Source organism: Coptis chinensis, chromosome 6 (genome assembly GCF_015680905.1).
Source record: "Coptis chinensis isolate HL-2020 chromosome 6, ASM1568090v1, whole genome shotgun sequence".
Lineage (NCBI taxonomy): Eukaryota > Viridiplantae > Streptophyta > Magnoliopsida > Ranunculales > Ranunculaceae > Coptis > Coptis chinensis.
The window spans coordinates 67,409,988-67,420,982 of NC_141461.1; the positions used below are offsets into that span (position 1 = coordinate 67,409,988).

Genomic DNA, 10,995 nt, shown 5'->3' on the forward strand with positions numbered 1-10,995 from the left:
ATATGTATTCAAAGGTAAACCCAAGCACGCTTTCATTATAAACAAATCCATTTCTCTTATCAATTAATCAATTACTTTATCTTATACACCTACCCTTTAGTACCTACTCCACGATTTGCACTCCACACATTTGCCAAATCACACATTCTGTGTGCCTCTCTCCCACCGAATACCACAATATCATAGCCATCTCGGGCTTTCATACACATATTTCACACCTCTTTGGGCACAAAACTCAGTCATTCATGGCACATTCAATGAATACCTTAGGTCATTCCCGCCACATTCAAGGAATACCTATCATATCACTAATGGGCCATTCATGGCACATTCAATGAATGCCCTGGGTCATTCCTGCCACATTCAAGGAATACCCAATCCTACATTCCCGTACATTCAAGGAATACAACTAACCCGCAAGGCGAATACCTTAGTTCCTCTTTAGGGCAGTCCACTACAATCTGGTCATTCATGGCACATTCAATGAATACCCGGGTCATAACACTAACGGGCCATTTATGGCACATTCAATAAATGCCCACCTACATATGACATCATCAATCATAAAACTCAATTCCAAAACTTGAGGCGTGGAGAGTTCTAAAAGGGTGCGGTAAGTTTTGTTTACGCATTATTGTACTTTATTGCATAATTATTTTAGAGAACGTAGGAATATCTTGATTCAATTAATTTTGGTTTACGCGTTATTAATTTCATGAATGTATAAGTGTCATAACGTTGTGTATCGCAAAAGACTGAAAAATCACAAAGCAGTAAATACACGTACACAAGTATATTTATAAAGGTCCTAGCCTAAGTCAAACATGCTAATAGTCCTAGACTTATCCTAATAGACCGAATTATAATTTTAGGAAAAAGTCAAATTTTCGGGTCAACTAGTCAAAGTCAACCCTGGTCAAAGTCAAAGTCAAAGTCAACTCTGGTCAACAGTCAAAGTCATAGTCCACTCTAGTCAACAGTCAAAGTCAGAGTCCACAAACTCTTCTAACCCAAAGGCCCAAAGTCTAAAGCCCATAGTCTAACTTAAGCCCAAAAACTAAAAGTCCAAAAGTTAAAACATAAGCCCATCACGATTTGGCCCAAGCCCAAATCGATTTTGTTACTGTTCATCTCCTTCCTCTCCAATTTCAACCAAGCCTCCACCACCCAGGCGAGGCACCACAACCACCACTTGCCACCACTAGAAACCCTTTCGGTTTTAACCCACCTGAAAACCCCATATGCCGATACCCTCCAATCTCGATTCTCTAACACTTAAAAAAAACGCATCCCCCGCCATTAATGCTCCTGCGACAGCTTCACCATCACTCAAACACTAGCCAACCATGCGAAAACCACTTTCGGTTTCAATGCCCAACTAAAACCCCAACAATAGTATGTAATCAAACTTGCTTTTTCCCCCATTCCTCACCATCGCGTTTTTTGATGGCCAGTAATGCTCTGTCAGAGCTTCACAACACTCAAACAACAATCATTCACTAACCATCCTTCCCCGGCAACCCACGAATCCTAATCCAACCCAAAACCGCCACCATATAAATTCAATACCACAATAAAAGAGTTCAAACGAAATCCTAGACGATTTCTCTTTGTTGGGCATGCCATTATTAAAGACACACAAAACTTTACCAATACCATTTCATAGTCTCGCAAATCAATATGATTAACATGTTTATCAATTTGACGGAAAACAACAACGGAAGAATATACATAACAAAAATACTAAGTGGAAAACTAAGTTTTTCTTCGTACCCATAAAACTATAAAACTCAATGTGAGGTGAAATAGAAAAAAAATATGACTACTCACCGTTTAAAACCGAACAGCTTCCCGAGAGCTAAACCCGAAAACCCAACGTCTACTGTCGCGTGAAACTGGACGATCTTTCTTGTTCAAACCCTTTTTTTTCTTCCTTTCTGTAAAACTGTCCTTTTTTTTTTTTTTTTTTTTTTTCTAAAAAACTCTACGTGAGAAACCCCTATTTTCTAGTTTTTAAAACCTCCCCGTAAAACAAGGGTTTTAAACCTATCTACTTACTTACGGGCTTTTATCCGAACTACTGGATATCCTATTTCTATTTTATCTGTTTACATTATTATTATTATTACTATTAATATTATTATAGAAAAAGCAAAATAAAAGACGGGGTGTTATACTAGGACTATTAACGTGCTTGGCTTTAGGCTAAGACCTTTCTATATATACGTGTGTACGTGTATTAACTAATATGTGATTGTGCAGTATTTTATGATATACAACGTTATGACACTTATACATTCATGAAATTAATAACGCGTAAACAAAAAATACGTGAATCAAGATATTTCTTCGTTCTCGGAAATAATACATGAAATAAAGTTCAATAATGCGTAAACAAAATTACCCCTCTTTTGGAACTCTCCATGCCTCAAGTTTTGGATTTGAGTTTTATGACTGATGATGTCATATGTTAGGTGGGCATTTATTGAATGTGCCATAAATGGCCCGTTAGCGTTATATAGGGGTATTCATTGAATGTGCCATGAATGACCCGGGTATTCATTGAATGTGCCATGAATGACCAGATTGTTTGGACTACCCTAGAGAGGAACTAAGGTATTCGCCTTGCGGGTTAGTTGTATTCCTTGAGTGTACGGGAATGTAAGGTTGGGTATTCCTTGAATGTGGCCGGAATGACCTAAGGTACATAGGTTGTGAAATATGTGTATAAGAAAAGTAATTGATTAATTAATAAGATAAATTAATTTGATTATGCGAGTGTATTTGGGCTTGCATTGGAATACCTATAGGATATCTACACATATTATATAAAATTGCTAACTTTCTTTTGCAGGAGGGTAGGACTTAATAATATTTTTGTGCAGGGACGCGGTCCTACCCTTATACAGCAATGGATATCGGTAAGTTTTAAATTCAATGGTTTAGATATTAAAACGAGTTATTATAATGAGTTATATAATGGAAGTTTTGCTTGGGAAGAACTATGCCGGTTGAAATGACGGAACTACCTGTCTTCCAAGCTGTGAATGATTAAGTTATGGGAAAATATAAAGTGGTTACTTGGATAATTAAAGTATGATAATGTTTATATGTGGTTAGTCTACTCATACCAGCAAATTCCATTTTGCTGACCCATGTTTGCTTTGTTTTAAGTAGCGTGGGTGTGTTCTTGGGAACATAGGTGGAAGGCAGTGGAACCACGGCGTGTGATTGGGATTCTCGCCTGGAGCAGTCTGGGAGTTTAGTTTATTAGGTCTGATCTTTTGGAAGGATATAATAACGTAGGTTACATTTTCATATGACATGAAATACAATGTTGAAGACCTGTTATTCTTAATGTTTGTTTATGTTTGTATTGGGATGGAAGAAAGTTTTTAATAAAGTGATAGTTGAGGAATTTGGAGATTTTTGTTGTTAAGTTGATCCTGTTGTGATGTGGGTTTTAGGTTTTGACATGTGTTGTATCCCCCGTCATAGCCTGGGTTTTTAGACAATTGAACCAAGTGATGGTTGAGATATTTATATTTCAATTATTCATTTTTTTTTTAATTGTTTAGAAATTTGGGCTATGACACACCGCCTCATTACGCCTCGAGTGTTGGTGGTGGCCATGACCCAAACCAAACACAATACTAGTCTTACTAGTAAGCAGTGAGTAGCATTTGACGTTCTCCCGATTCAAAACACCTCTTCCCCTCTCTTTTACTACTAAAAGTAGTCAAATAATATGAAGGAATAGTAAAATATGAAGAGATAGGATAAGATAAATCACTAACAATATAAATCCAACTGAGTAGATATCCTCATGTTTGACACTCTAATGTTATATATATGTAATAGGTAATACTTCTCTCCTGACTCTTGAAGCTGTTGAGATCGTAAAGCTAAAGCAACTCACTTTCGTAACGCTTGCTGAAACAGCAAAGGAAAAGGTACATTATCAGAACTGCCCGAATTTAACAGTATTTGTGTTTGTACCTTCTTTGTTATGCGAGATTTCTTAGTCAGGCATATATGTGAATCTCAATATTTGGGTTCAACTCTCTAATTATTAACACTTCCACAAACACTCTCCTTTGATAACCTGATGATTGAGCTCGACTTTTCCTGCGTAACCGAAGTCTTACGGTTTCTTCAAGATGATTGCATGACAGCAGTAAGCCTTCTCCTACTTTATGTACTTCATCGTGAGTTTCAAGAATGGTGCCTTAAGTAATCAAGGGTGCTGCAGGTGTTTGTTTCCCCTACCATATAGGATAGTGTATATGTATACCTAACTTTAAAGAGATTATGCATATTGAGAACTTCAACAAGGTTGCTTGTTTCTTTGTCGATCTTAGACCGTTCACATAATTTCTAAATCATTATTTCAAGCCTCACACATTTTTTTTTCCTTTTAGATGATTTTGGTCTGCTACCACCATATTGTTAAGTTATAGATTTTTTGAGGTTGGCAGAGGTGCCTAGATAAAGGATGAAATGAAAATGGTTTCCGACTAAAAGTTTTCTATCCACAAAGATAAGAAAGTGTGAATATTTGGTTGATTTGGTGAGCATGACTAGATTTTTCTGGATGAGTACTTCTTGAGATATAGTTTGGACTATGAAGTGCTAGCCTCAACATTCCCAGTGGTTCTTAACTCCTCAATATTTGAAAACTGTGGAACCTTTGTATTTTGTAGGTGATTTTTTTTTCCCTCATATAAACTTGGGATGTAAGTTCTTGATAGAGTTTTAGCTGTTAACTAGGTCACAAACTGTCAATGGTTACCAGGAACTGTTATATGGAAGAACTAAGTACCCTCCAAAGATTGTTCTCTTTCTAAGCAACGGATTGTGTTAGAGGGCTTGGTTTTCAAGACTTATTTCCAGATGGCAGTTGATCCTGCCAGGACGAGCCATTTATTTATTTAGTTTTAGCACTTTGATTCTGTTTCTGTTCTATCTCTCCTATTTTATGTACATTTTCCACTAGTTTTCCATTGGGGCTTTGACCTCTTCGTCTGTACAGTTTCTAGGTTGTTGGTTAAAAGAAGTTATTGAACTCTTATTTTTGTGTTTCCTTGCCCTTTAGCTTCCAAAATTGCCTAACAGGAAGAAGGAATTCAATCTTGTCTCTCTTTCATTGTTTACTTTCACCGATATAATTTTGAAAGAGAATTGAAAATAGGACTTTGTTTTTGTAATGATGATGATTGTGATTATTGTTACTATTATTGTGTTTGTTTCGAGAAATTTTGATCCTTATTGTTGTTCTTTGCATTTTCATAAGACTCATGTCATATATAAATTGGTTTTCTCTCTTCTTAATCTTTTTATTATTATTTTATAGTATGAATCTTAAGGATTCATTAGTTGCGCGATTATTCTTTATTTTTCTGGTTTGTAAGGGCATTTAGTGTTGTAACTTCATTTCTTGGTGTTGGAAATACTGAGAAGAATGGAGAAAGTAATTGTACTACTTAATTTTTTCTTCTAGGGCATCATAGTTCATGGAAATATTGTTGGTAACTGCTTTAAGGTTAGTAGTTAGTTTTTTTATTTTGTTTTTTTGATGAACTTATTTGCTCTTTGCGCCAGGAATTCTATTGCCTAATAAATTAATCAGGTGATTATGCTTTGATGAGTTGCAGGTTGAAGCTATTGCAAAGTGGATACAGGTAAGTTGAATTTGCTCCTTGTACTTAACATTGATTATTTATTACCCTACAGTAGCTAAATGTGTAAGAAGTGCATATTTCACACTCCTAGGTTGCTTCATTTCATAAATACAATACTCTCCATTGCTGTAGAAACCTGAACCTTGTCTATTCCTGTTTGGATGCTTTAGGTTCAAATTGTACATGCATATCGACCAATCCGCCAGCCCCCTTATTTATAAATAAGTTTATTTGGGATCCGTATCTAGTGAATGTGGTTGTGAGTTTCTGGCTTTATGGAATAAAACCATTAGTCCTAATCATGTAATCCAAGTACACTAGAATGTAGAATGTTAAACAATCCAAAAAAAAAAAAAAAAATTTCAAGTATATAAGAGATTAAGAGTCGACTACATCCTTAGTACTCGAATGGTCTGAATCCACTGACACTTAACTCGAAACCACAACTCTCAGTGTATACCTCGACAACTTACGAATGGCTGTGATTTTGGATTTTTCATCTTATCATGGTTATTTCTCCTAATAGTCCTATCGCTTGTCATGGTTTCACATCTAAGGAGGAGGTTATCACATCAATGCCCTTATTATTTCAATGGTGTCAGATTTTTACAGATGTTTAGAATAATAAGTGTATAAAAGACTGTATAAAGCTTTGTAGATGTCCCCATGTAGAAAAGTCAAAGATCATGACAACTTAACTTCGCCTTGTAAGACAAGTTTGCTTGTCAATACACTCTTAATTTAAGATGAAACAATGGTAGTCTAGCGGGGTAAAAATCTAACGTTTGAACCTAGGACATTTGTGTGTAAAAAACTTTTATTAAGCTTTATTGAGTCTGAAACTCTAATGCTATGTCCATGTAGGAAAGCTCTTGAAAATGTAACTTTAGTCCATAAGGCAATCTTACCTTGACAATGTTCTCTCCAAACTCACTTTAACGACAAATAAGTGCCTTGGATGTTGTCACCTTTAGGTGTTGTTCACTGGATTAAGTTTGCAAAATTGGAAAATATTACAAGTTCATCTGTAACAATTGTGGTGCAAATGTACTACGCTTTGTAAATTTTATTCAAGAATAATTTCTTCAGGTGGCAAGGTCTGATTCCCTTATTAGTGGTTTTGTGACTTTAGAGATAAAATTTTCTCAGTGGATGTTCTCTATAGGTGAAGCTTACCTCTTAGGTGCTTTTGTGCAAGGTTATGTGAAGCTTCATTCTAATCCTTAACACCAATCCTCATATAAAAGAGATATTCTTTCCGTGAACATTTTTACATTGTGCAGAGACGGGTGGACTGGTCTCTAACTAACATGCTCAGACTAACAAGTACTCAGCCAAAAGGTATGATATGATATCTAAACTGAGTCCATTCATTTAATTTACTTAAATATTATGTTTCTTCAATTCTCAACATCACGTTGTTATGCTTTTGTAAAGGCTGCTGCAATTACGTACAATTTGCTGTAGCAGCTGAAGCTGCAATTGCCATAGAAACCGGAGTAAAGGTTGAATTGTCAATGCAGAACCAGGTTGATTGTATATTTTCTGGGCCTCTCGTGTTAGGGGTGAATAGTGTTAAAGTCTTAGCTTTCTATAAAATCCGGGGAGTTCGTACAAGCAGTAACTACCCTCATAAATTCATTGATGGCAAGATGAAAGAGTGCCAAGATGAAAGTGACTATTTAAAGAGTAGGAAAAAATACTATGTGCTATTTAAAGTGGATAATAATGTATCCAACAATCAAATCAAAGCTGCACTAAGAGAAGCTCCACTCCTTGTTGGTTGCCACATGTCTGACCCCTTCTCTACAAGTATGCTTGTTCGCAAGGTAAATGATGCGTTGATATTTTGAGATTTTATGAAATTCTTATCTTTCTTTGTGCATTAAAAATGGTAAAAATTGATTTCCTTCTTTATCCTCATAAATATGTATAACAGAACTAAGCTCTCAAAGCTGTGTTGCATGGGTTCGGGACGAGTGTCTGGTTTGGACACGGGTACGACAATTTGGACATGGCGAGATCTGAGAATTAGGGTACTGTTTTGTTTGTGTCCGGGTGTAATGTGGTGTCAGTGTCCATTACACGGGCACGCCTGATGAGAGGAAATTAGGGTATGCACCCATGCAACAGAGTCTCAAAGCCAAGAGTGCTCTTCTTTTTTGTTAAGTTTGTTCACAGTTGTAATAGGACTGCAAGTCGAGGGTGGGTTATGGTGTATAAGCTAATTCATAACCTTCTTATCTGATGTTAACAATTTCTTTCACTGTGACAAAATGTCAGACATTTAAGTACCTTTCCACATTGAATACTTCCATCAGTTTTCTTCATGAAATATGTGACACATGTTTAAACATTCTTTGAACATTTAAGTACATGTTTAATTTGATGAGAATTGTGACACATTCTATCATTTTTTTAAACATTCTTTGATTTCAGTTGATCAAGTAATAACAAGCCACAAAGTCAATTGTGAATCTTTCCAATTGTCCATTTTCCCCTCTCATTGCATTTTCAGAATTTGGGAGATGCAATGGACCTTGTCTTCTTTGTCTCCTCTTTTTTCTTTGTTTTTTCAAGTAAGGTTTTCTAGATTCACAGTTCTATCTCTTCTTAATACAAGAGGCATACTCTGAGGAAGGCATGGTCGACTGAACTGACAACCTATAAGCCCATACTTAGACGCCCTGTTGCATATGTTGTTGATGGTGCCGATCCCACCCATCTGATGACTTGTAAAATAAGATCACATTACAGTTTTGTATCAGCTGATGAACTTTAAATCTACTTCAGGGTTGGAGTAACTGAGCATCACATGTCTATGTTTCTTCCCCTGGCTCCCCCACCCTTCTCTAAAGCCTATTGTATATGCCCTTTGGCAAACAAACCTTCTGATTATATCTGACTTTTCATTATAGTAGTTAACCCTATATATCTAATTAAATCATTTTGTACATGGTATTACACTGCTGGGCCTAGTTTACACAGATCAACCGCCAATGGAAAGTAAGCAAAATCATGCAATGCTACTTGTAGCGTATGTTGATGATTTCGGTGACAAAGAGGAGCAGCCCTATTACATTTTACAAAATTCAGCAGGACCTACGTGAGGATACAATGGATTTGCCAAAGTTGGACAGGAGGGAAACTGTGTATTGATGAAGAATTGGATAGCTAAGCCAATCTTTGACGTGTCATATGATAAAGAGAAGAACGAAATGAAAGGTCGACCCACTGAAATTAGCTGTGTAATGTACTCAATCAATCTTGACTTTTGGGCAGATACTTATTTGAGACTTGTAATTAGTAAGAGATTCCTAACCATGTTCACAGGCTTAAGTACGTGTAGGTGGATAGTTGCTAGGTTTATAAATAATTACTTCTGTACACATACCTAATTGAGGTTAAATTTGATGGATGGTTGTTGCTAAATTTTTGAAGAGTATTATTATTCCCTTCATCTGCTTAATTATTACTAGTTCTTAAAAAACCCGGCCTACTTATGCCAGGCAGAAAAAGAATTTTGTATTCTTAGTGTATGCACATTACTGTTTGAGCGTGAGTTTCTTGGATAGATTGTGTGGGTGCAAAGGAGGCACCAGTTGGTGGTTTTGTGACAACCTGTTATAGACAGACTGACAGTCTAGTCTGTTTAATTGACTAGCTGGGAATAAGGTAGAATACAGTATCGATGCCCTGCCAAGTAGCTAGTGGAATGAAAAGCTTCGGTTATCTATTTAATTTTATGAAGAAATGAATTGGAGCTACTAAGCGCAGAAGAAACGTACAGCTAACAGCAGGGAGGGAGAGTAATAGGTTCGAGTGTTGGACATGGCTCGATCACTCATCTTTACTATATAGAAAAATGTGGGGGTGGTCGAGGAACAATAATTTTGGTGCAAGTCTCCTGGGTATTTTGGTGTACGTCCCCTGGGTATTTTTTACGTATTATTTTTTTTTCCATCTGCATGGGCTTAGAATGATGGTCTTGAAAACTCAAGGTATTTTTTTACCCACTTAAGCTAATACATAAAAGTCAACCCATTTTATGAGGTTGAAGTCAGCAAATTAGGTGTATAAATATCGTATGCAACACGTTGAATGAACTACAACACATCACTTGAGAGGATGTAAATGGAGATGAACCCAATATGTTTGATTTATTAATAGTTCGATTGTTCTTACTTATTGATGTAAAACATAGAGCCTATGGTTATTGTCTAATTGTTTTTAGTAAATGCAAATTTACTAAAAACAAATTATTTCCGTTTTTATTATTTAAACCTAATTTAGAAGTGTCTAGAAGTCTAATTTATGAGTTCTCATAGTCTTAGAAGGTTACTATTATGATATAGATAAATTAGGAAAGTGTTTCATAGTGTTTTAGTAGATTTCTAAGATGATTTGATGAAGTTCTTTATATAAAGAGCTTTATGGACGAAAATTGTAATCAACTCTTTAATATTATCAATAAACTTATATTTCAATTTATCTATTTTATGTTCTAATGAACAATTTATATCGTTTTCGCTACGTCAATTGGTATCAGATTTTGATGGTGTTCTAGGGTTGATATCTAGTTCGAAGTTAAAGAACGTTCCCATGACATAAATACTGGTTTTATTCTGTTCAGAGTATCTTTGGATTGAAGATTTTTATTAAAGGATTTGTGTCTTTTTTTGATAGTAAGGACCCATGAATAAATCATGGGCACCTTATTTATTCCTTACTTAAAAACTGGTTTAAGAAATTACTACAGACATCTAGCACAGATAAAGACACCCTCGACCTTTCCCATTTTGTCAGTTTGTGAGCTGACGTGTTGCATGTTCAAGGAGTGAATCTAAATAACATGGTATTAAAACTACTAGATCTCATAGAAATATTGCACAGAGCTTGGTTCCAGGTCCATGAAGATGCTGAAATCATGTATGCATATGCTAAGATGACTGATTTAGCATCCCCTTCTACAATGACCTCTCTCCAATGTTGTTGGACTGCATAATTTACTGCCAATTCCACTGCTAATGCTTCTGCTTCTCCAGGTGAAGTGGCTTTGACTCTGCTAACTTTTCCTCCCAAGAATTCTCCTCGACTATCCCTGCCAATCACAACTATATTTGTATAATAACAGTCCTTATGAAAACTGGCATCAAAATTCAGTTTTACCCAACCAAGAGGAGGATTAATCCAACTGGATTCCGGTGGGGTTGAGGTACTATCATTCTCCATCTGTTCATCAGTAACATCTGCATCATTAGTAAAAGCTCTATTTCAATCCTGCAATATATTATATGCATGTTGAAGAGTTGTC

General features: G+C 36.0%; 1 protein-coding gene across 1 annotated transcript; it reads left to right on the forward strand.

The window, feature by feature from the left end:
* The first annotated feature begins 3,853 nt into the window (after window positions 1–3,853).
* On the forward strand, window positions 3,854–9,141 carry LOC147494062 (uncharacterized). The gene is made up of 6 exons (XM_086568889.1): window positions 3,854–3,953; window positions 5,501–5,542; window positions 5,655–5,681; window positions 6,965–7,022; window positions 7,119–7,510; window positions 8,661–9,141. The coding sequence occupies exons 4-6, from the start codon at window positions 6,992–6,994 to the stop codon at window positions 8,715–8,717; spliced, it is 480 nt and encodes a 159-aa protein (XP_086425015.1). The 5' UTR covers window positions 3,854–3,953; window positions 5,501–5,542; window positions 5,655–5,681; window positions 6,965–6,991; the 3' UTR covers window positions 8,718–9,141.
* Window positions 9,142–10,995: the final 1,854 nt, after the last annotated feature.